This window comes from Microplitis demolitor, chromosome 4 (assembly GCF_026212275.2).
Source record: "Microplitis demolitor isolate Queensland-Clemson2020A chromosome 4, iyMicDemo2.1a, whole genome shotgun sequence".
Lineage (NCBI taxonomy): Eukaryota > Metazoa > Arthropoda > Insecta > Hymenoptera > Braconidae > Microplitis > Microplitis demolitor.
This window is the reverse complement of record NC_068548.1, coordinates 13,388,449-13,415,786: the sequence shown is the minus strand read 5'-3', so window position 1 is coordinate 13,415,786 and position 27,338 is coordinate 13,388,449. Positions and strand designations below refer to the sequence as shown.

Sequence of the window (27,338 nt, the reverse complement as noted above, 5' to 3'; positions counted from 1 at the left end):
CGCATATGTCTGCCCGCTGTATGAAGGTATTTGTGAGTTCCGAATTCGCGAGCAGTTGTTTACAGCATCGGCTTGAAATTAGCTTGTTTCGACTGGCTGTAGAGACACTAAAACTTCAAGTTTCGGTGCTGGTATCATGAAAAAGTTTATATAAACAGAAAAAAAGGATATCTTGAATCAAGGGATAAATTTTTTCACTATTTTCTTTTTTAACCCAGCGAAATTTCTTATTTGATTGAAGTAAAACATTCTTTGAATCGAGAAATGATATTCTGTATGGAAATCATTGTTTTTGTAAACTAAAAAACAAATTTCTTGAACAAAATGAGCCATTCTTGAGCCAAGCAATTCATTTCTAGTTTCAAGAATATTTTACTTTCAACTAGAAAAATATTTTTCTCGGCTAAAAACATTTATGTTATTAAATTAAAACAAAAAAAAATTGAACTAAGTAAACAATTTATTGGCCCAAAGAATTTTTTTCTTGATTAGAGACAGTTTTATTTTTAACAGGTGAAATTTATTTCAAGGCACAGGATAATTTTTTCTTAACCTAAGAAATTCATTTTTTGGTTCAAAATAATTTTTTTCATCGACTAGAGAAAAAATTTATTGTGCAGAGAATAAAATTTCTTAAAATCAAGAACAAACTTTTTTCGGCCAATAACCAGTCGACAAGGGAAATCAAACGTCATTTTCCACCAATGACTTTAATAAATTATTCCCCATAAAAATTTAATGAAAGATATAAAAACACTTGGGCATTATAGCTCGAGGTCTGAGTTGTTAAGCAGCGCCAATAACTCTGTATCCTTTGAGCTGCATGAATCAGCCGTTGTTAGGTCCGCATACCGTTGCATTTATCCGTCTTAGAACGCGAGGCAAAGAGTAGGTTGTAATGCGATAGAGGACCTAGTCAAGTAATATGTACTTCCGGGTCACTTTACGTTTAAGTTTTACCTATCGATCATATTACAATTTCTAGATTTAGTTAATTTTATTATTTAGAATAACACTTTACCGTAAGTACTAGGCCCACTAATTTCTTCCATCGTGTTGTAAATGGTCGTTTAGCGGTATTTTGCTGCATTGTGATATCTTTAATAAAGTATTTTAAATTGTTACCGGACATTTGTTGAATTCTGTGCTCAGGCGGTCTTCGAAACAATTAAAGACACATATAAATTTTTGCTGAACCAATAAAATTGTTTATTAAATCATAAGTGTAAAGAATTATCAAATAAAACTAAATAGAGTATTAATCGTGATCGATTGAAGGTAAGTAAATGATATACCATCTTATCGTACCAGCTTAATAAAATCCTTTATAACTAGTACATGTTTCTTCGACGGCTCCTTGAGCTCAAAAACATTGTTGTGAATACATTTTTGAGCTCTTCAAGCTTGAAAATACTTTTGTATGCCTTTGTTAAAGAAAAAAAAAAAACTTTTTTTACCATTTTTTCTCCAACGATATCTCTCGAACGAACTAACCCGTTGAGACGGTTAAGGTGGCAATCAATGCGGTTTATTGAGTTCTAAAGCTGATTAGATTTTGAAATTGATTTATAGAGCTGTTTTTAAAAAATTTCAAAAAAAACTAAGAAAAAATTTTTTTTTGTAATTTTTTCGATAACGGTTTCTCTTGAACGAATGAACTGATTTTGATGGTTGACGGAGCTTATAAAGTTTTTGAGCCCAGTTGATTTTGGAATCAATTAATCGAGCACATCAGAAGTTATCCAAAAAAAAACATTTTTGAAAAAACTTTATTGTTAAAATATCTTCGAACGCACCCTACTGATTGATTTCAATTTTTCATAGCTTTTAGATGTTGACACACCACCTCGAATGACACCTTAGTGATCAAAATTAGTTCATCCATTCGAAAGATACAGATATTTACATACATACATACATACACTCGGACATCATCTTGAAATTAGTCAGAATAACATCCTAGAATCTCAAAATGTCAAGATCTGATAGAAAATCGATTTTCGAAATTCGGACCAAAACTAATAACTTCCCGAATTTTTGAAGATTTTCAATTTTCTGAGAGGGAAGTTAAAAAACGATTAGTTACTAACAATATTTTAAATTTTAAAATTAAAATTTTTTTCATCGTCTCGTTAGGAGTTTTGAATCATTATATTATGAATAAAAAGTGAATCAAAAATCTCGAAGAACTCGAAATTATATTTACAGTGATATTTTCAAGCTCCTTGAGCTCGAAAACAGCGGGAAGTTTTGGGGCTGGCCTGCAGGGCCAACCGACGCCCAGATTTTTTTTTACTTTAGTTACAATGAAATTTTGGACTTAATAATTAATGCAAACTGTAACTTGGCACTTTTTTTGATCACGTGATCAAAGTACTGTGAGCGTCTTACCTCGAAAATTTCAGTACCCACAGTGCAAAAATGACGGCAATTTATGACGTCACATACTTCCCGAGGTACTGTGGCAGTATACTGGCAGTCTCTAACGAAATGAATTTTTCACCAGAAAGAGTACTAAATAGTGCTCGCAGTGCATTTCGGAACATACAGTGAGTCGAACAATTTTTTCCTCAGCGGTCCTCAAACGTATGAACTTACCATACTTGACGCGGGGTCGCAACACAGTGCAGGTCCATTATCAAGTTGTATAGTTTTGAAATTCAAAACAGCTGTTTAATGTAACAACTGCCGAAGTTCTTCGTCACTTTGCTGTGCGTCAGCACTTTTTCCGGCGTAAAAGCAGTACATACTGTACTCCAGACATGTCAAATATCGGTAGTGAATTGATCAATAAAACCAAGTTGATGAAATTGCCAAAGCGATACTCTTTCAGCGCGCTGAGTATGAGCATGCCAAAGCGGCTTGGAAAATGTCAATAGTTTCGATTTTTTCTGGCAGCAGCTTAATTTCATCCTTAATAATGAGATGACTGCAGAATTGGACTTCAGGTTAAGGAATTGGCATTTTGGTACATTTATAGCCAGTCCGTTTTCATGGAAGCACTCGAATGACATTCAAATATGCTGTATATCCTCTTTTTCGTTTCTTGATACAATTAAAAATCATCAATATATGGAAAAACAAAATCGAAGTCGCAAGTGACTTTATCGATAAATCTTTGAAATATTTAAGCGGCATTTCTAAGTCCAAACGTCATACATGAAAATTCAAACAGGCCAAAAGGCGTGATGATTCTCGTTCCATTTAAAAATGCAACAAAGTCGTCAAGATCATAGGAATAATTCTTATTTATAGGCGTGCGGTCGTTGAGTACACGATAATTACCACACGGTTTTTACTCGCTGGATTCCGTTTGTGCCACATATAGTGGTGCATGTGATGCATGGTTGAATATTCTTTTTTACGAGTCTTAGTTACGCCAGATCAAGTTATTGCGCCAAATTCTCACAGTAATTCCATATACGATGAATTATCATCGACTGCTTGAATATTTGTTTCGGCTGATGTTGCGTAAAAATTGTCGAATGTCATTAAACCATTGATACCATCACGAAGGCATTTACGTTTTAAGTCGACTAATTAGTGTAAATGACTTAGAAAGTCAGCATCTATTATCGATTCAGTGACGTCAGCGACAATGAAGTTCTATGGGAAATCCAAGGATCTATGTTATCGATATTAAATCATAAGTTTGAATTATCGAGCCGTTTGCAGCATACGATTGATAACAGTAAAATTGAGCGAATGTACAAATGGATTCTGGTGTAGGTGTGGATAATTCAATAATTTAAATAAACACAAAAATTAAAGAAAATAAATTAGCTGTTTTATTTACAATATTTACACTAAAAAACTTGTGAGAAAAATACTGATAGCAAATGTGACTTATATTATACGCGACAGCGAATGCAACAAGATAGATTCACGTATGAAAACTCGACACGTGGTCGGTAGTGGATCAGAACGCGTTGTAATTAATTTATAACTAATTAGACGCGAGCAACAATTTTGATATACACTCAATAATTAGTAGCCTTGATATACTAGCTAATTATTGAGGATATTTTAGCGTAAGTTAAGCGGAATTATCACACAAGACTAATTAATTAACGTAAGCGATTTAAGAGCACGAGAGGTAGTACTATTGAATTCACAATGCGAAAGATGATGGAGTATAACAGGGATAATTTAAAATAAATTAGATTTATTTGTGAATTAGTAAATTAAATTTGAATTTGATTCGACTGCGCTCTCAGCCCACGCACTTCCGTTGTCCCCACGCCGTCAACGATCGATAATATGGGACTCTATTAATTTATTGGTAAGTTTGACCGTGCGACGAATGGGTATCCTACGGGGCCCCAAGTCCCGCCGTTTTTAGAAATTAAAATATAGAAAAGGTCTGGATGGTACGAGCCTGACATAAGATTGAGAGTGGGGAGCAGCCGGCTTCGCGGCGCGCCGATCGGCACACGAGAGACACTCACTGCCCAGAGCTGCGAACAGTCAGTCGCATCCAAATTACAATAAAACAAATTTTTAAATAAAACATATAAAATAAATTGATGGTGAGTCGTGAAGACCCCGCACTCTTGGATAAATCAACAAAATACGGTGAGTCTCAGTCTGACCCCGGACGCCATTAAAAATCCACGTTGTGGTTCATTGAAAAATCTCGCTGAGAAATTTCACAAAATCTCGCTGAGTTTAGCAACCGCGTAATTAATTTAAAATATTAATTGGTAGCAGCAGGAGAAAGAGAAGCGGAAGCCGACAGCACCCAACATCATTCTGTGAGAGCAGCGTCCTCCTCCCACCATATGGCGTCGTCATCTTCACCAGCAACTACTTCGATAAATTTGGAAGCCTCTTAGTTAAATTAATTCTTTTAGACTTTTCTTTAAAAAAATATTTAATGAGATAACGTGAATTTTAAAAATGATATAAAATTTTATGAGATAAAATTTATTGGTTTTCGCGGCGTGGGTTCGAAAGCGTTCGGTCGCCATTTTTTATAAGTGTCTGGGCTTGTTTTATCAGGTAGCGAAATATTAGAAAAATTTTTAGTTGAGTCTAGCGACCATTGATTAATTAGTTAATAATTAAAATTCGTAATATTTAAATTTAATTAAATTTAACCGGCATTCTTCTGGAGGTACTGAGTCCCACCGACCGTTCTCTAGAAGGTGCTGGAACTTTAGTTTGAAAGTAACCTTGGTGCTGAGTCTCACCGACCGCATCACTGGGAACTTTGTAGAAAAAAAGTTATTAGGATAAAATTTAAATAAAAATAAAACCGAAGAAATAAGGATAGCCCAGAACTTCAGGCGTAATTAAAACTTTAAAATTGCGGACAATGTGTATGCGAACGTAAACTGAAATAAATTCTTTTTTTCCTCGCCAGCAAAATTGTTGTATATTAAGGAGGATAATAATTGCTATTATGATTAAGGAAATTTTATATTAAATTAAATCTCATTTTAAAATACGTAAATATTGTCGGGAAATCAAAAATTTTATATTAACCAGAAAGATATATCCGTTGCCAAAGAAATATTGTAAATAAATTTTGGATATTTTATTAAAATTATATCTATTAAAATAATTATTCTCGATCGATTAATGACGCTGAGTCTTACCGACCGCTCATTAAGGGATTGATTCTGTAATGATAAGAACCTAACTCTGCAGCTGTGTGGTCCAGCCACGATAAGAAAATTTTCGAACTCGTCCTTGAGATTTTCATTTCTCTCTGCTTTGTTTTTGCCTTGCACACGATACGGAGAGATCGTGCAACTTACTCTCAGTGGCGCCCTTAGAACTTTTGAGTTCAAAAGGTGTCCAAATCGTGACCTCGTAAGCCTCGTCGTCAAGACCACGGAAGACGAGGGGTACCCGGTTATAGGAGATAACGTTGTTAAGTCGACGCGACCGCTCTGTGGTGACGTGGCAGCCTCGCTGCATAAAACGAATTTTCCCATTGGCTTCAAAGCGCGCCAACAGGAAGTAGTTAATAACGAATTTTCCTTATTGGCTGCCGAGCGCTCCGGTATAAGGCGAATTCTATGACTGTAATAATTACTCAGTTGATCAAACAATTCACGTCTTATTCGTCGTACAAACTGATCACACACATTGGCAACAATAGGTGCCTCGCAACTCGCGCTTATTATTCAACTAGCGACCCGCCCCGGCTTCGCACGGGTGCAATGCTGATACTAAATTATATTATGTCATTATACATATAAACCTTCCTCTGGAATCACTCTATCTATTAAAAAAAACCGCATCAAAATCCGTTGCGTAGTTTCAAAGATTTAAGCAAACAAAGGGACATAGGGACAGAGAAAGCGACTTTGTTTTATACTATGTAGTGATAATAATGATAGAAAACAAAATTATAGTCGTAATTGATCTAATTAATACAATCAAATGCACATATTCGATACAAATATCCTATTGGCAAAATTAAATAAAATATGGTTTTACTTTCATACGCATGTAAACACAACGGTAAGTTTCAGCTAAATACTTGAGGAATGACGATAGAGTACAATATACGACAAGACACGACTGCCGTAGCGAATAAGACACAGATAATCCATTATTCTCAGAAATGCACCAAATAAAAAAGGAAACTGTAAAATAAATTTGATTTTGGTAACTCATTCTAATTAAGCTATAGTTCATGTATCGTAATTAAAGAATAGCTTATCTAATAACGCACCAAAAAATTAACGCCCTTCATTTGTTTAACACGATAACAATTCAATACGTCACGAATATCACATCAAACTCGTTGATCGCGCCCTCACTAGAAATTCTGCTAGTTCGATTGTTCGATACAAAATAATTCAGAAACTTGTTCACGATTCGTAATTAATGTTACACCGGTAAATTGCTCGTTGATCAAAGATCGAAATTGATCAAAATACGAGACACGGACGTAACGCTTGAAATCACTACTAGTTCTCCCATCTCCAATCCATGCAAACGTACACACACGCACAAGCACACACACTGGGGCATGACTCTGAAAATAGAATAACATCCTAGGACCTCAAAACGCTGACACCCGATGAAAACTCGATTCTGGAAAATCGGGTGGAAACAATAACTCCATGAATTTTTCGACAATCGTGGATTTTCATAGCCGGAACTCAAAAAAATGTAAGTCATAACAATCAGATGCATCACGTGTTCTCATAGACTAAGATTAGTTTCTGGAAAGGAATACTATATTTTACACCTAGGACAGGAAAGTAAGAAATGTCTCAGATCTTATGTAATTGTTGGCCGAGGCGAAGCCGAGATCAACAAACATGTGATTTGAGGCTTTTTTATTTACTGTCCAAGATGTCAATACTATTTTTCTTCTCGACGGAGGCGGAAAGTGGCAATTTCGTTCCGCACATCAGGATAAAAGTTGACATTTTTTGCCCAGGGGGGAAATAATTATTATTTTTCTTCTTTGTTGAAAAATCGCGACAAAAATAATTTTTTTTTGATATGTATTGAATCATGTCCAGAAGACTCCACTGGAACTAAAAATACTAAAAATGTTACGTGATGTTAACAATTATTTATCATAATTTTTAACTTCCCGCTAAGAAAATCGATGATTTTCAAAAATTTCGAGAAGTTATTGTTTTCACCCCGATTTGCAAAAATCGAAATTTTATCAGATGTCGACGTTTTGAGGTCTTAGAAAGCTATTCTGACTATTATTAGAATGATGTACGAGTGTCTGTATGTATGTATGTGTGTATATGTGCATGCGTGCACGCGCGCGCGTGTGTGTGTGTGACCGGTCTATAATTTTTTAATTAATAAACCAATTTAGATGGTTAAGGCGATAATCGAAAGAGCTTGTTGGCTATCGACTTTTCCGAAAATATCAGACCATATGATTAAGTAGACTCGAAAATATTGGTAAATTACGAAAAAAAATTTTTTTTTTTTTAGTTTTTTATTGATTTCTCAGAAATGACTTATACTTTACAACGAATTGGCTAGACTTGACTAGCACACAAAATAGAACAGCAATGTGTGCTTAGTGAGCTGAAGAGTGTAGACTAAGAACCTCGCTAGGCGTTTTCAGCCCTTCTCTATACCTCCCAGCAGATTGCTAGATGCTAAGTGTGTAGTAATTATGTACCAACTGTATGCTAACTGTAAGCTAACTGCGTTAATCGCCAATTGCTCGCCCTTATATAGCCGTAAAATTCAAGGAGGGGTCATTCACGTGACCTCGCCTGAACTTCCGTCTAGGATGTCTGGCACACGGATCTATGGGCCTCTTTTGGAGTCTCAGTGAACCGGGTAGCGAATATGCGTTGATAAGGGTGGTGTGTGAACTGAAGGGCTCCCTGAAATGGCGCAACCGATTTGAGCAGTCGAACCTCTAGCTGCCCCGTCACAAGCTTAGCCCGGTTTTGAGCTATGATTCTGAAACCAGTTCTTATTTGTAGAGCTTTTTAAAAGTGTATAAAAAGTTTTGGTCTAATTCGATACATTTCGATTGTATCAGCTCCGAAAGTCAATCTTTCATTTTTTCTCATTTATTTTTGTTAATAGTGAAGAAACGGCTCATCTTACAAAAAATATGCATAGAATCGATTTTTCAGGAAATTTCGTTTTCTACAAAATTGCTCATCACATTTATATTGCTAAAGTGCATTGTTCATGATATACATGCATGTAACATTTTACAGTAAAAAAGATTAGTACTATAGTAAGCTTACAATTTTTCTTACTGTAAAATGTTAAAATGCATGTATCTCATGAACAGTGCACTTTAGCAATATGAATACAGTGAGCAGTTTCGTAGAGGACAAAATTTCCTAAAAGATTGGTCATATGCATATTTTTTGTAAGATGAGCCGTTTTTCCACGATTAACAAAAATAAATGAAAAAAATGAAAAATTGACTTTCGGATCTGATATAATCGACATGTATTGAGTTAGACCAAAACCGTTTTGTACACTTTTAAAAAGCAGCAATTACTCTATAAATAAGAACTGCTTTCAAAACGGTAGTTTAAAACCGAGCTAAGTTATAGTAAATTAAAAGAAAAGTTATTCGATTTACATACTTTTTAAATAGAAAAACTTTGATGCTCGAGAGTTTGCATGTTTTAGGTTTCCACTATATTAAATTGGTGTAATACCGTACGATGGACGGTGTTGCTCGATAAGTTATAGATCAAATTGAACGAAATATATTATAGTGTCGGATAGCTCAACTGATAGAGCACTCCGCGCGATACCGACATGGTCTGGGTTCGATTCCCAGTTCGGGCTATCTATATTTTTCTCAATGTATCTATAAATTGTCTTATTGAGAAGGTTTGCATGTTTTAGGTTTCCACTATATTAAATTGGTACTCAAAATAAAAAGTACTTAAAATTAAAATTAAGGGCTGAAATTTTCAGAGAATTTTTCTCTCAACATAAATAACAAAATTTTCTTGTGTCCGCTAAAAAAACAAAAAGGTTCGTTTTAAATGGAGCACCCTAATCTACATTGAAATACAGTGTCTCATGTATTTATTTAGATGATGATGATTTTATAGAATGAAATAACATCAATCATATGATGGATGTAATTCATATTATATCCATATTGATTGCTGCTCATACTTTAAAAACTCAAAAAATTTTGTCTCCGTTGTAAGATTTATGAATGCATTAAAATTAAATTTTTTGAAGTTATATTAAATTCTTCAAAATTTTATAAAACTGAATGATTTTATAAAATGTATCGAATAATTTATTTCGGATGAAATGAGTTTTTATAAATTGAGATGAATCTTCATAAAAGTACGTGAAGTTATAAAATCTAATTTGTAGAGAATTAGTTTATGTGAGTTATATATACATGGTTGAGTGTGACTCATACATGGCCATAGATGATAAGTTTTTTGCGGGTAGTACCTTGTTAGCAACTAATTAATCTAATTGTAAACAAATGATGAGTGTTTATTCACAGCAACTTTGATTACATAAATGATCTGTACCATCATGAATGTTTATTAAGATCGTCATGTCATTTAAACAACAGTAGTAAACGTCAAATAAATTTATGATTTGCTGCAGAATTTAGATCACGAATGTGTTAAAACTGAATGTCATATAGAAAAAAAATAGGACTCCTTGCATCTATGCGATGGGAAATGATAATACTAAATTATTTTAAATTATTCACTTTACGATAACCAAATAGTGCTGGAAAATCTAACTTTCTGAGCAGGTATTACATAAAAACTATTCTTTGACGATTCATTAATATATTTCTCATTTTAATAATAAACAATTAACATACCCCATCATGAATCATAGATTTCCACGTATGTTCAAGTTTCTTTTTCAATCGATAACTTTGAAGGATATCAATAATTCCAAGGAAGAGCAAAAGACGTTCGCCTCGTGCATTTCTTGCAGGAATACCACCCGGACTGCTAGAAATATTGGATTCATTCTGATCAGATAAAACAAATAACACCAGCAAAAATTCCTATTTTATCAAAGATTAATTTAATTTACTAACGGTACATCGTCTTCTTCATCGATAGGTTCACTCTCCGCTTGAATACTCTCCATTGCTGTGCTATGAGCAACTAGCCTTTGACGATTGATACTTCGTGATCGGTTTAGCGCTGTAGCACCTATTTTATCTTGACAATCTCTTTCTGGACCTAAATTTCGACATTCAGGAACGACTCCACCAAGTTCATCTCCAGACGTTAATGATAACTTCTGATCCTGGAATAAAATTACGACACATTAACGACAATGATGAGTGTAACACCAAAAAAAAAATCTGGGCGTCGGTTGACCCTGCGGGCCAGCCCCAAAACTTCCCGCTGTTTTCGACCTCAAAGAGCTCGAAAACATTAGGGTAGATATATTTTCGTGCTCTTCGAGCTCGAAAATGCTATCACATGCAATTGTTTTTTTACGATCTTTTCAAGCTCTAACAAGTTACCTGTTATGCTGAAGTTTGAAAACTTAAGAATCAAAAATCATCAATGAAGCGGTTTTTAAAATCTAGTTCCTGATTATGTTCAGTGAAATAAGTGTATTGAGGCAGAAATCAATGTCAGGGATCGAAATCAAGATTTAAATAAGTTCTGACTCATGTAAGAAACAATAAAATATGAAATATCCGATAAAAATATCAAAAACTACGTTTTATCGATTTTTTTGTTGATAATATGATTTAAACTAAAAACCAAGTTCGATGACATTATATGATTAAAAGAAACCATAAAGAAGATGAGTTGGTATGATATCAGACACATTTTAGTACGTTATATTATGATTTATCCGGAAAAAATAACTTAAAATGTTAACTTTTCAACGCCGATATCTTTTGAACTAATCAATCGATTTTGATAGTTGACGTGGCAATTGGCGCGTTTTATTGAATTCTAGAGCTGATTAAAATTTGAAGACGATCGTATAAGTCGTTTTTGAGAAATCAATAAAAAACTAAAAAAAAATTTTTTTTTTTTTTCGTAATTCGCAAATATTTTCGAGTCTATTCGATCAAATAATCTGAAATTTTCAGGAAAGTTGATGGCCAACAAGCTCTTCCGATTGCCACCTTAACCATCCAAATCGATTCATTAGTTCAAAAGTTACGAAGTGTTTACATACACACACACACACACACACACACACACACACACTCGGACATCATTCTGAAAATAGTCAGAATAGCTTCCTAGGACCTCAAAACGTCGACATCTGATGAAAACTCGATTTTCGAAAATCGGGGTGAAAACAATAACTTCCCGAAATTTTTGAAAATCGTCGATTTTCTTAGCGGGAAGTTAAAAAAAAAGCCATTCGGCAGCTGAAATGGAAGTAGATTTCATAATATCTATATTAGAATGATTCATTTCCGCAAAGTTTTTTTTTTCAAGTGCTCAAGCAAAATCTCAATCTACATCGAAAAAAAAGTTCTCAGCAAATATGAGCTCTTAATTCCAATGCTAAGTACTTTCCATTTGATTTCAAAGATTTCCCATTTAAAATGCACTTAAATTAAATTACTTTTTTTTTAACTTTCTAATACTCAGCTGCGTTTCATGATATCAACGCGGTTTTGGTCGCAAATTTTAGGGCATTTGGTGTTCTTCAAAAGTGCCCATAGTTACTTAGCTGTCATTCCAGCTGTTTTACTTGTGTCCGTTGCGGAATTCATGTTTCCTATGAAATTGACCTTTATTGGCTTGCAGAACGTAAACCAATGAAAGTACACTAAAAAAGCTAGTGAGAATTTTATAGGAAATTTTATTCCCTTCAAAAAAAGTCATATGAGTGAAGTCGCTAAAGTCCATAGTTTCTGCGTTATAATCATTTTAATAATTTGAAAAATAAAATATCAATTGCAATTTTTTTTTTTTTTTAATTATATTTTTCAAATTATTAAAATGATTTAATTAAATAAATCTCAAAAGTTACTTTAATGAAAGAAATAAATTCTCCTAAAATTTCAGCTCTATATCTCAAAAATTGAGTTGGTACACGGGGGGGGGTCACCCTTTCCCATATAAAATACATTGAAAAAAATATGTTTTTTCTATTTTGTAAATAATTATGTAAAAAAAATTTTTTCCGATTTTTGAATTCAGCCATTTTGTAGGAAATTGAATTTTCTCAAAAAAAGTCTCGTGTGTCATACGCTTAAAGTTAATAGAAAAAAAGTTATGGAGGTTGAAACTTAGGGAGAAAAGTCAAATTTTTAAAATGGGAAAAGAAATTTTTTTAATTTAGCGCTAAAAAAATCGATGATTTTTAGAAAATTCGGAAATTGTTTTCAAACCCATTTTAGAAAATCGAGTTTTTATCAGATGCCGACGTTTTGAGGTCCTAGGAGGCTATTCTGACTATTTTCAGAATGATGTTCAAGTGTGTATGTGTGCGCGCGCGTGTGCGTGTGTGTTGTAAACGTGCGTTTTGATTTTACGATTTGAAAATCGAGCGCAAAGTCTAACTGATTCTATGGCCATCTATTAGAATAATTTGTATATTAATTAACACTTCCTTAGTCACTTGGGGGCCATGTCAGAGGCCACCTAGATCGAATTCGAACTTAGACGACAGTGGGGTAGTTCCACCCCTCCAAAATTAAGATATAAAAGGGCCAGCAAACACTTGCTCGAGGACTTAGGCCCTGGCCATCACCTAGAGTGGACTGAGGACGCTTAGCGAGGTCCCACTCTAGCACCAGGACTCATAACAATTTATTTGAGTCGGCCTAACGATATCTAGTCTATTAGTTTGTTATATCTAGTCATTTAGTCCAACACTCAGTTCTATCTCGGTTGGTCTGTTACCAGAATAATTTTATTTATCGAAACTTTTCTTATACATTAAACTAAACTATTGATTTTATTATAAGTGACATTTGTTTTACTCGAATTAATTAAATAAGGAGATTTTGCGACTCCTTCGTATAGTTAAAGAAAAACTAAATTTGATTATTAAGTGAGTGTGGTGGTTTGGTGTGCAACGTCTGCCCGAAGAGGATCGACATCGAATCCAAGGAGCCCGTGAAGATTTACCGAAGAGGATCGACGTCGAATCCAAGAAGTCCGCAACGAATCGGAGACAGATGTCACCAGTAACCCACATACAATCAGATAAGTTTCGACTAATTATTCCCAAACCTTTTCTCTCTTCAACGTAGTATTTAATTTTGACTGATTATTAATTTTGTTCTCCACGTCCAATAATTCCTTGTGCCTTTTAATAATAAATTAATTTAATGGTGGACGCTAAATCCTAATTAATAAAGCATAAAATAAAATTAATAAAAGGGGAAACTATTGTGTACATAAAATTTGGGTCTTGGTTAAATAAAACTAAATCTTATATATAATTGAATTGAGTCTCTAAATAAAATTTCTTTTATCACCAGCGTCGTCTAGAATAAGTTTTAATTTCAGCCGCGTGTCCGGTCAGAACGAGTCGACCTACTCCTGAGATCTTTTACCGTCTTTCAGAACCAGCAACATAATACTCATAATTTATATTTATATTTAATAATTTATTATTAATTAATTAATTTATTCGGGAAAATAATTTAACTGTGGTTCGTGGCTACTGGACACGAAGTAGCCAGGGCCCACCGTTATAGTGTGTGTGACCGGTCTATAACTTTTTAACTAATAAACCGATTTGAATGGTTCTTGCGGCAATCGAAAGAACTTGTTGGTCATCATCTTTCCTAAAAATTTCAGATCATTTGATCAAGTAGACTCGAAAATATTTGCGAATTACGAAAAAAACCAAAATTTTTTTTTTTAGTTTCTTATTTTGATTTCCAGAAACAAGTCGAACGATCGACTCCAAAATCTAATCAGCTCTAGAACTCAATAAAACGCGTCGATTGCCGCCTTAGCTATCTCAATCGGTTAATTTGTTCGAGAGATACCGCGAGAGAAAGAAATGCTAAAAACGGTTTTTTTCGATTATCTTTGAAGTGACTCATACGATCAATTTCAAAATCTAATCAGCTCTAGAACTTAATAAAACGCGTCGATTGCCGCCTTAGCCATCAAAATCGGTTGATTCTGTAACAGAGTAAAATAGATTCCCATGACTATTTATTAATATCTAAAATTGAATTTGTCCACGGTCGATAACGAGTCCTAATTACTACCCAGTCTATTAAATCAAGTGATTTGACGTATCACCGGGTGTCACTAAGTAGTGAGACCCAAACACCTGTCCCTCTCCTTGACTCATTAATTAGTGGGGATGAGTTTTCCGGGGGTGAATCAAAGAGACCCGAATCGAAGAAGATATAAATGAGTGCGGAATCAAAAATCAAGAGAGTGAGTCGGACGACTGAAGGTGATGGATGCACAAATTAAGATCAGGTTACTATTAATTTTTACAAAAATCATTTTGGGTGACAATTGGGAGAGACGAGGAACACGAGCGGAAACCTACGAGAGAAAAAGCAGAACAACAGCATTGAGAAAAAGCCGAACAACTGCTGGATTCGTCGTAGTTGCAGAAAATTATATCTGAAGGTAAATTATAATTAATTAAGGCCTATAATTAATTTATTAATTGGCCAAATTAATTATAATTAATTACTTAGTATTTTTCCGTTGGTTTCACGTAATTAACTGGTAGTTTCAGGCCCGTCGGCTGTTTAGCCATACGTCGTCTCGTGTTCTCGAAAGTTCTATCGCGTCTCATTTTGTCGCCACAAATTATCTGTAACTCTGATTTTATTTTATTCAAGGCCTTTCGGCCGGAATAAAATAATTTCTCGCGTATATAATTAAGTAAATAAATCAATTAAATTCAGTATTAAACTATTAATTTATTCCAGGCCGATTGGCAGCTATAAATTAATTTTCTTGTTTAATTCAGGCCAGAATTTATTCCATTGGCCGAATTAATTATCTACTAATTAATTTACTCGAATCCGTCCGTAAATTGAGACCCTGGTGACGCCAACTCACTGGCCGAATTTTCTAGTCAATTTATAAACCTTAATTCTAGTCGTAAAATTTAATTCTAAAATAATTTTAATATAATTATAAATAAAATTTCTAAATAAAATAAATTAGAGTTGTAAAAGACGCTAGAAAATTGCGATAAATTGTTATTGAGTAAAATAAAAGAAACGGATTATTTTGTCATAAGTAAAATAAGTGTATAAAATTTTGTGGGGAGTTAATAGTGAAAATTATCAGTGGAAAATTAATTAATTAATAAATGTAGTGAGTAAAAAAAAGTTAGTAAAATTGTAATCAGAATAATTTAATGTAGAAATTTTATATTGGAAATTTTATACTGGAAATTTAGAGTCATAAAGATTTTAAGAAAAGATAATGATGCTATTGATAGTACAAGGCATGTAAAGTTAAAATAGAGACAATTAATCTCAAGTAAAATTAAACTATATCTGTGATTTAGGTCCGGTGGACAAAATATTAAGTTAGATTAAGAATGGGGAGTTGTCTATTACAAATACTGAATATGCAGTTCAAAGATATTCCGTATTCGCGTCCAAGTTACAACAGGTACTAATATCTTAACTAATACTTTTAACTAGAGTAGATATCTTCCACGTGGATGTAGATCGGTGAATCCTCTGATGTTGACATTGGACGAAATTCACCAAGGCGTCAACAGACTCAAAATGTCCTCGTTGATTCAATTTACATGATAAAGCGAAGAAAGATAATGGAATCGTTGAATTGTACAAGATGGCTGACCTCTTGGATCCACACGAGAACTCAATGATGCCGAGCAGTAACCAGTCAATTTACGCGTACAAGTTAATTAAATTACGTTAAAAGTACCGGTCATTACTAGGTAACACGGTTTATTATACTTAATAAGCAAGCTAAAGTATAAGTTATATAACAAAGGTGTGCACTACACAAAAATTAGCCAAAAGAATAATATATCTTATCGTGTCCCCTTGCTCGCTGGTGGCATAGCGACGACCGGGTCATCTTTATCTCACAATACCAATTAATTAATGAGTAATTAAAATCGCGAACATTTTTGTCGACACTTACAGTAATAAGATGATTTATTTGTTTGACCGCAACGAGGCAAACGGTAACGTTACGATGTCCGGGGGACAATTTATTGAGGCTTAACGCCTGGTGGACGGTTTTTTAACAAGTGTGTGAGTATGGAAACGTCCGGAATGACGCTTAATCTAGAGTGTGTATGAGTGTAGTAACGTCCAGGAGACGTTTAAAAAATTAGTTTGTCATAAGATATAGTTTGCCATAAGTTTAGTTTGTCATAAGAGAAAATTTAGTTTGTTACAAGTTATTTACAAAATAGAAAAAACAATTTTTTTTCAATGTATTTTAAATGGGAAAGCCCCCCCCCCCTGCACCAGCTCAATTTTTCAGATAAAGAGCCGAAATTTTAGGAGAATTGTTTTTTTGTTATTAAAGTAACTTTTGAGATGTATTTAATTAAATTAAAAAATAAATTTTTTTCTGAAACATTCTAATATATATATATATATATATATATATATATATATATATATATATATATACATATATATATAAACTTTTGAACCATATGTATTTCCTGACTCAGCTCGTTGAGCTGCGTCTAGTTGTAGCGAAATTTTTCGAAAATTCCGTCATGAAGACAAATGCAATAGTTAGGTTTCTATGAAAAATCTACTAAGAATGTCATCCGACAGCCAAAAAAGAAGTAGATTTCTAACTAAAATAACGTAAAACTCCAATAAAATTATTAAAAGAGACCATTAAATAAAAAATGAAAGTAAAATATTGAAGCTGACTTTATTAGTTTAAATGAACTCTTTGCAGAAGTAAAATAGGTCATTCTGGTCAAAAGTTACTTCAAAGAGGAGCCTTAAAAGAAATTGTTTTCGTTAATTCAAAAATTTCATATTTCCAAGCCTAAAGAATAAACATAAACAACTAGCTGACCCGACAGACTTCGTTTCGTTAAAAGCTATTGGACAGTGCCTCAAACTTATCTTTTCTGGTTAAATTCTGGTGATGGCGTCGCTTATTAAGTGTAAATGTCGTGATGGCATCTTTAGTTTTCATTAATGGTCACCAGAGCAGATAAGTTCGTAATATTATAGAATCACAAATGTATAATTTAAACAAAAAATTTCTAATTATTCAAATTGTTGGTTTCTTGGAATCAGATGACTTATTTTCTTTAGCCAAGAAATTATTTTCTTAGTCAAGAATTTTTTTTCTTAAATCAACAAATTTTTAATTTTTCTTCAAAAAGTAAATTTTTTTGGAGCAAGAGAATTTATTGTCTTGGACCAAAAAAAAAAAGTTTTTGAATTAAGTGTTTTATTTGTCTTGAAACAAGAAAAAAAATTCGAATGACAATAATTTTCTTAAGCCAAGTTAACTTTCTTTTCTGTGTAATTTTTAATCATATTCTTCTTCAACTTTTTTTTTTATTTAACCAGATAACTGCTTTATTGAAGTTTTTAATTTTAATAAAGTTGAGAAAATATCAACTAAATTAAAGAAATAGTGCTTGCCTGAAGTAATTGATGATACTAGCAATTTATTACTAAAGTGAAGCAATAGTTTTCTTAAAATAAAAACTATCCATTTCATTTAGGAAACAAATTACTTATCTTGAGTATTCATGGAAACAAGAAAAATAATTACTTGAATTTAATTTTTTATCTCTCATGTAAACATTACAAAAAATATAATATACTCTTCAAAAAACGTTAATAGTTACGACAATTTACTTTTAAAATATTGTTACCGTTTTTTCTCGTGTTGCTTGGTCAAGATTATGAATCCCAACAAGAAGAGAATAATCCATAATTTTAAAACTCTCTAAAACTCGGCAATCTCTCTGAATCGTTTTAACTAATGCACCATATGTGTCAGCCTCTAAAAATATACCCTCGGGATGATGTTCCATAAAATCCAAATCTTTATAAGTAGGCGATTTTTTCGACCTCTCACTTCTTGATGCCTAATATCAAAAATTTTCACTTATTTCACTATAAATATGAATAAAATAAATACTATCAAGATCTGTGACTGGAAATAACCTTTCTTTTATATGTTGATCCTTTTAAATCATACTTTTGGTGCAATTTAACTGCCGATGGTAAAAGATTGTTCATGGCAACTAATCGTACATTTTTACTATTACAGCGATAACAATATAACCCAAAAAACTTTGGTAATAAAGTTCTGGGATTTTGATTTAAATTCATATAATAACCTGGCAACAGAGTTTGTAAAAACTCTCCTTCTTTATGCTGTACAGTTTTTATAATGAACTCATCGTCTTCCGTTAAATAAAAAATACTTCCACTAGCTCCAGGGTTAGATAATTCTCTTAATGGTGAACTACACATCGACATCTATAATTTGAAATTTTAAATAGAAACACTTCGGCAAAACGTATAATACAGTTATTATTTCAGACTTACCAAAAAATCATCAGGTTGAATTCCAAACAAATCTCTAAAATACCGAAATGCTATTGGAGCATAGTTTTTAAATTTGAATTCAGAAAAATGATGTGCTGGTGTATGATTCGAACCTTCACTAGGAAAATTCGTTGTTTCAACTGTCATGAAATCTTGCATCAATAAATCTCTTTCAGGTTTACTTGCTAATCCACCAACAGCATGCTGAATTCCTAGTTGTATCGATCCCATAATTTGAGTCGTTTGAATCTACATGATGTTTTATTAATGATAGAACATTTGTTTCAAGTTGAAATAAAACATTCAATGCACATCTCTACAGCAGATTTGATAGCAGACTAATAAATATTCAGTTAATAAATATCAATAAAACTAAATCGTAACTTTAATTGATAGTAAATAAAAAGTTAATGAACCGTAAAACTTAATTTCTATCCCCGATTAAGAAAAATTATTTAATCCATGCTAAGTGTATATCTATATTAGACTGTGTCAAAATAAGTTTTTTTTTTTTCGATTGGACGTATCTTAAAAATTTCTTCAATATGAAAAAAAAATTCTCCAAAAGTTTGAGCTCAATATCTCAAAAATTAAGCTAGCGCAAAGGGGGGTCTTTTCTTCCCCATTTAAATAGCATTGTAAATTTTTTTTTTTATTTTTAAAATAACTACACGAAGAAATTTTTTTTTTAATTTTGCTCTCGACTGCCTCATAGGAAATTTAATTTTCTACAAAATTGTCTATGTCCATTTGTTTTCTAAACTCAACAGAAACGAAGTTACAAAGGGCCGAATAGGAGGAAGAAACTAATTAATGAATTAATAACAGAAAAAAATAAATTATTTTAACTTGTCAATTAATTAACTCAATTCACTTCATTATTCATAAAAAATTTTCGAATTAACAATAAAACAGAAATTAATTATAATTATAATTAAAACAGAAATTAATTTTAATTATAATTAATTTCTGTTTTATTGTAAATTTTGTTTTGTTGTTAATTCGAAAATTTTTAGAATAATGAAGTGAATTGAGTTAATTAATTGATAAATTAAAATAATAAATTTTTTTCTATTATTAATTCATTAATTATTTTTTTCCTCCTATTCGGCCCTCTGTAACTTCGTTTCTGTTGAGTTTAGAAAAAAAAATGGACATAGACAATTTCGTAGAGTATTAAATTTCCTAGAAGATAGTCGAAAGCAAAATTAAAAAAAAAAATTTCTTCGTGTAGTTATTTTAAAAATAAAAGAAAAAAAATTTTTACAATGTTATTTAAATCGGAAAGGAGTCCCTCCTTTACGCCAGCTCAATTTTTGAGATATTGAGCTCAAACTTTAGGAGAATTTTTTTGTCATATTGAAGAAACTTTTAAGCTACGTCCAATCGAAAAAAAAACTTATTCTGACACAGTCTAATCTATATATTAGTTGATTCCAATTGTTTTAAATCATTTCAAATTGTTTTGAATCATTTCAAATCATTTTTCTAAATCAAGGATAAAATAATTTCAAACAAACTTCATATTTTTGTAAACAGAAATATTTTTGTAAAAAGAAATCTTTAATGCTCGTCTAATTTAATAATTACTAGTTGATTATTAGAACATTGGATTGTGAGATACTTATTAAAATAAATTCATTAAAATCTAACTGTATTACTGAACTATACAGATACTAATTATCTTCAAAATTTCAACAAATATACCTTTTTATATGTTATCTCTCCTCCCACACCAACCCTCCGATGGCCAATTTTCCTCTCTCTCTCAGACTTATTTTTTGACACTCCAGGTAAAGATTTTGAAGTGGTACTTCCATGATAAACCACTGAGTTCTGCAGAAGCGTATTCAAAAAACAAGAAATTAACTTACTTTATTGCGCAAAAATTTTTTTAAATACTAATAGAATTAAATTAATGAGGTTTATTCGGTACCACTGTTAAAAATTTCTATTGTAATTTCACAAAAAAAATTGTTGGGAGCTAATAAGTAAAACATTTAGCCATAACCCAAACCGAGTATGATAATTATACAAAACTTCTTTCACTGTATTTGTTTAGAAACATCACAAAACAATTATAGTAATATTACCAAACACTTTTCGAGAATTTTTTCATCATTTTTACATTAAAAGTATTGCAATTTTACATAATATATGAAGTTCTATCAGTTTAATATTATAAAACGGTTTTGTAATTTTATAAACAATTTTAGATCAGTATAGTTTGTAAAATTACAATACTATTGTTGAATTTTCTAAAATATATGACTTGCGATTGTTGCAAACAATTTTACAACACATTATTGTAATTTTACAAAGAATTTCAGATTATGCTAGCTAGGAAAAGTACGATTATTATATTTATAAACTTCTAATGTTAACGATAATTTCGTCTGTAATTAAGGAACACTTATAATTATTTATGGCCATGTGAAATCCTTGCGTATCCTAATTAAGGATTTTTAATGAATAAAGAAGTAAATAAATAAATTTTACCCTAATGCCTAAAAATCGAACTAGACCATTCATACGAGAGTTATTACGACCTACGCTTTAGCTCACTTAGCCATGATGATATCGTAGAAATCAAAATTTTCATAAACACTTTTATGATATTCAATGATTTTTGTCAACGTAATATTAATTTTTATAATTAAATATTTAAATGCAAATATTCACAAGGACATAAATTTGTCTTACAACAATCAATATATTTTATTTTTTATTAATTCCGATGAGACATTTTACGGAGATTAAAATTCAAGAATTTTGAGCCTGTTTTAGAAATAAAAAAATTTGGAAAAGAAAGTAACAACAATAATAATGCTTGTGTAAAAAAATTTCTTTCTCTATGATGCAATTTAATCGTAAGCAAAAATAAAATAAGAAAATAATTTGCATAAAAAAAAAATTTTGACTGAACCAGTAAATTATTAGACCTAATTAAAAAATCTGGAAATCGGTTGACTCTGTGGGCCAACCGCAAAACTTCCTGCGTATTGTCACTCTTTGAGCTAAACAATACCATCAAGTACATTAGTATTTTCGGGTTCGAAAAAAGCTACGTTTCGTATTAATCTCTAAAAATTCGAGAAATTGACAATTAGTCTCGTCGACAAGTTGAAAATGGTCTAAAATAGAGATACTGCTCTTCAAATTATGTGTGGTAGCTCATTGGATCCGGAATGACGCCTAGAAAAATGAGCCAAAAGCGTGTATTAGCTCATAAAAAATTGCAAAAGTTATAAACAATTAAGGATGAAAAAAAAAGGCATTTTGTTTTTTTACCAATATTTCTTAGACTATTAATATTTAAGAAATTTCAAAACCGGATTCTTAAAGAGGAGGAAATTTCCAATAAAAAACTTCTGGCTCCCGGAGCTCTATCTCCATTATTTATAATTTTAATTTAACACTGAAAATAGGTCTCCGCGCGACATTTTTAAGTTGCGCGCGCGTCGTCAAAAGCGAGTACGACACATTGATTAATTTATTTAAGGTATTGAATATTTTTTTTTTTAATTGAAAAAATTATGGTGTATTCTGAACACTTTAAATAATTTATTCCCGTTGAAAATTTTATTTAAAGTTAATTTTTCAACAAGTTAAACAATTGTTAACTAATAAAATTTTCTCGAACTTTTGTCTTCATTATAAATTAGAAAACAATGTTTAAATAATTGTCGTAAAAATGTTTCGATTCGTGGAGCCTTTCTTATATACATATTTAACAAGATCAAGAAAGGTTCCATGAATCGAAAAATTTTAACGACAATTATTTAAACATTGTTTTCTAATTTACCATGAAGACAAAAGTTCGAGAAAATTTTATTAGTTAACAATTGTTTAACTTGTTGAAAAATTAACTTTAAGTAAAATTTTCAACGGGAATAAATTATTTAAAGTGTTCAGAATACACCATAATTTTTTCAATTAAAAAAAAAAAATATTCAATACCTTAAATAAATTAATCAATGTGTCGTACTCGCTTTTGACGCCACGCGCGCAACCTGAAAATGTCGCGCGGAGACCTTTTATCAGCATTAAATTAAAATTATAAAAAAGAGGCAAACAGAATTTTTCGATCGTAAAGCACACTCTAATGCTTCGCATTAAGAGTCGTGCAATAATGGAGATAGAGTTCCGGGAGCCAGGAGTTTTTTATTTGAAATTTACTCCTCTTTAAGAATCCTTTTTTGAAATTTTTTAAATATTAATAGTCTAAAAAATATTGGTAAAAAAACAAAATGCCTTTTTTTTATCTTTGATTATTTATAACTTTTGCAATTTTTTATGTGCTACACACTTTTGGCACATTTTTCTAGACCTTATTCCGGATCCAATGAGCATTCATACATAATTTGAAGAGCAGTATCTCTATTTTAGACCATTTTCAACTTGTCGACGAGACTAAATAATTAACAAGGATCGGATCATAAAATTCCGCTCATGATCATTGCTTGATAAATTTAATTTTTTCGAACAGAAATTAACAGAAATGATTAAGATGGAGACTTACATGAGCTTCGAATAGAACCAGAACGTTAATATATAAAACACTCGGAAAAAAATGTCGTAAGCAGTGATTTTTCAAAATTTTTGTTGATGATATTATTTATGCTAACAAAACGATTGCCAGTAGAAGTTTTCGAACATATGATAAATTACATTATGCGTCATCTGGGAAAAATAAAATGAATTGTTATATTGCATGCCTCATAACGCGAAGCATTTGAGGTGGTGCATTACTCTCAACATGTTTTTAATTGTTTCTCGCCAATGTCTTTCAAAGTAAACAACCGATTTTGATGTTTGAGACGGCATTCGACGCAGTTTTTCAGCCTTTAACGCTGAAAAATGATTAGAATCAATCAGTTTTGCGATTTTGGAGTTTTTTAGAAAAAAACTCTTTTCAAATTCTTTCTACTACGATATCTCTCGAACAATTTATCCGACTTAAATGATTCAGATAAAACTCAATGTGGCTGATAGAGTTTTAGAGCTAATTCGATTTAAAAACAGATCAATTTTATAGTTTCCAAAATGTTTGAGAAAAACGAAAAAAAAAAAAAAAAAATATTTTTTTTTGTATTTTTTAAATATTTCAGAATGTATTTGTCTAAACGACCTCAAATTTGCATGAAATCTAAGTTCAAGAGAACTCGAATTCCGCGAGAATCATCTAGATCGGTTAATTTATTACAAAGATATGAGAGGCTTATATCCGCACACACATACGCGTGCACAATCACTCGCACACATCTCTCTGAAAATGTCAGTTTAGCTTCCTAGAACTTCAAAAGTTCGACATCTAATGAACATTCAATTTTTGAAAATGGGAGTGAAAACAATAACTTTGCGAATTTTTGAAAACTTACAATTTTCTTAACGAGGACTTAATGAAAGGTTTTCATAATTCATGAAAAATATCATCATACATTTTTCTTAATACGATTACAGAATTTTAAATTTTAAATCACAGTCCTGTGATGCTAAACTATAAAACGCACTGAACTAATAGAAATAAATAGCAAAATTGCCATGTATAACAATAATTTTCAATAAAAGGAGTAAGAAAAGAATAATGATTTTTAAACTTCCAATCAGCTAACTGTAATTTTAATTACAATAATGATTTGTGATTTTACTAATATCAGTAGCAAATTGAATCACAAACATTTGTAGTAAAGCTACAACTATTCTCATTCTAAAATAGCATACTGCTTTATAAAATTACAATATATATCTGATGAATACAAAATGAAATGGCGACGTACAATAGTAACTTTACAATAAAAGTTAAAAAAAAAAGAATCATGATTTATAAAATTTAAATCTTTTTATTGTAATGTAAATTACAGTTTTTATTCGAAATATTACCAATAATTATAGTAAATAGAATTACACACATTTGTAATAATACCACTACTTTTTTCATTAAAAACTAATATACTGTTTTTGTAAAATTACAACTTATACCTGGTTATTAATAAATTATAGTAAGATTACAATATAATAGTAACTTAACAATAAAAATTGTGAAAGAAGATTATGATTTATGTAATGTTAACAATCCGATTGTGATTTAAATTACAATAATGTTTTGTGATTTTACTAATATCTTTAGCAAATAAAATTACACACATTTGTAGTCAAGCTACAATTTTTAAAATTTACCTAAAACCAGCATATTGTGTTGTAAAACAACATCTTGTATCTGAGCAATGCAAAAAATTGGTAAAATTACAACTCATTCAGTAGTTTTACTGTGACATAATGCAATATTGCTACAAATATTTCCTGTTATTGATTTAATACACACAAATTTGTGTTTTTTTATGCATTTGTTTTGTAAAAATATTGTATTTTTAAAAAAATTTTCAATAGTGTGCAAATAATCAGCTCAACTCAAGATCAATAAAATAGAAAAGAGAAATATGGATAAAATATATAGATGATTATTTGCCAATTTTTCGTATGTTGTATTTTATGGGACATATAATAATCGGAAAGTTATACTACAATTAAAAATTATTGATAACTATGGCATAATGTCTCCAATCAAAATTACAATTTCGTAAGCCGATAATTTATAATGCAGAAAGTAGCAGACATTAAGAAAATTTTGTTCTTTTAAATAACAAAATAAATACAAAAAGTTTCTAATTTTTTTTAATTTGCCTTCGATAGTTAATTCCTCTACAAATACTGGAATAGCTCTATACAATTGTTGTAATTTTTTATATATGTTAAGCCTTTAAAAAATTTTTACAACCTTTTCTAACGATTGACATTTTGAAACACCAACTTAAATTAATTGAGTAAAAAAAATATTAAAATACCAAACATAAAATCAAATAACTGTCAAATAGATCTGATTTCGTTATATCCCTAGCCTTAATTTTCCTCTTTTTTTTTGTTTTTTAAAGCAAGGGAAACTTTTTGTAAGGAATTTTTCTAAAATATCTGACAAATTAAATTTAAAAAAATATATTAAATCTGGGAAATTTTTATTGTATGGAATATAAGCCATTTTTCATTATCACAGCTTCCGTTTTATACATCGTTAGTTTATTTGATATCACAAAAAATTAGTATTTTAATAGACAGAAAATGATCACTAATATACTGAGGAAAATAATTTGTGAATTCGAATAATCATTTACTTTATGGGGAATTTTTCAAACTCGTATTTTTCAAGATAACTTTTTTGTTAAATAAGTGAATCTAAATTTAATTCAAGTACATTTAAGGAGGTTCGACCGAATCTAATGTAAAAAGGATTTTCTAACTTTAAGATTTGAAACTTAGTATACATGTAAAGAAGTACTTTATCTATGTATTCTCAAAATTTGATCCACCGTCTAATTTTTTAGAAAAAAAGATTTTAAAATAACCCTTTCAATGCTCTTCTACACAGGCTCTTGTAGCGGACAAGCTTCCGTCATGACTTATTCGATTTTTTTCATTATTAACTTCCCAAGTTTAAGAAGTAAAAAATCACATGCCATAAACTTGAATGTTTTTAGAATATGATAAGATTTTAACAATATAGTGTTACCGTTGTAATTATTTAAATAATTGAAGTTAAATTTTATTATTTCATCTCGTTCATCGACAGAGATACATATTATTGAGGGTTTGGCAACGTCGCGGAAGCAGCTGAGAGAAAAAACGAAGATAGAAATACAATAATAAGAGAGACGAGATTAGAAATAAATTTTTCCCGCTTTAATTTGAATATCGACGAGTGAGAAGTTAGAACAAGCTGTTGCCAAATCTTTTTATTAAATCATATGAGTAAAAAATAACCAAGTAATTTCAATACTTTCTTTAATAAAAAAATAAATAATAAATATTAATTCGTTATGTTATTATAAATTAAAATAATAAATTTTTAAAACTATTAGGAGAATTTAGCAAACGAAAAAAAATTCAAACCGTACTTGGACCCACTAGTTTCAGTCGAACCTCCTTAAGAATTTACTTGAGTAAAAAAAATATGCCAGTGGCACTATAAACAAAACACATTTACTTGAATCAAGTAATATTTACTTGCAACAACAATTCATTTTTATTTGTGTGTTTCTTTAAAATTATCAAGAACCTTTCATAACAACAATGAAAATCAATAAAAATTATTTCGATATTTATAGAAATAAATATTCTTACATCGAAAATGGCCATTTTTCCTTCTGCAGATTTATCTGAAAGAAAAAATTGAGGGTGTTAATAAACTTATTAATTGCATGAATTACATCTAATGAAATTCAAATAAATCTTATTAGATGAACATAATCTTTTAAAATATCATTTTGATCTGATGTCATTTTAGACGAAATTTTTATTGTTATTGAAGATCTTAATAAATTCGTTAATGAATAAAATAAAGGCTCTAGTTGAATAATCG

General features: G+C 31.0%; 1 protein-coding gene across 4 annotated transcripts in view; it reads right to left on the bottom strand.

Annotated features, from left to right (window-relative positions):
- The window catches only part of LOC103579907 (phosphatidylinositol 4-phosphate 5-kinase type-1 alpha), a 228,798-nt gene that overhangs the window by 199,193 nt on the left and 2,267 nt on the right, over positions 1-27,338 (bottom strand). For all 4 annotated transcript variants that reach the window (XM_053738618.1, XM_053738619.1, XM_053738620.1 and 1 more), the window contains exons 3-9: positions 27,101-27,135; positions 20,633-20,761; positions 18,926-19,174; positions 18,539-18,856; positions 18,244-18,459; positions 10,511-10,725; positions 10,286-10,421 (exon numbers count right to left, since the gene is read on the bottom strand). In XM_053738618.1, coding sequence (XP_053594593.1) covers positions 10,286-10,421; positions 10,511-10,725; positions 18,244-18,459; positions 18,539-18,856; positions 18,926-19,174; positions 20,633-20,761; positions 27,101-27,135 — 1,298 coding nt within the window. The remainder of the gene's footprint in view (positions 1-10,285; positions 10,422-10,510; positions 10,726-18,243; positions 18,460-18,538; positions 18,857-18,925; positions 19,175-20,632; positions 20,762-27,100; positions 27,136-27,338) is intronic.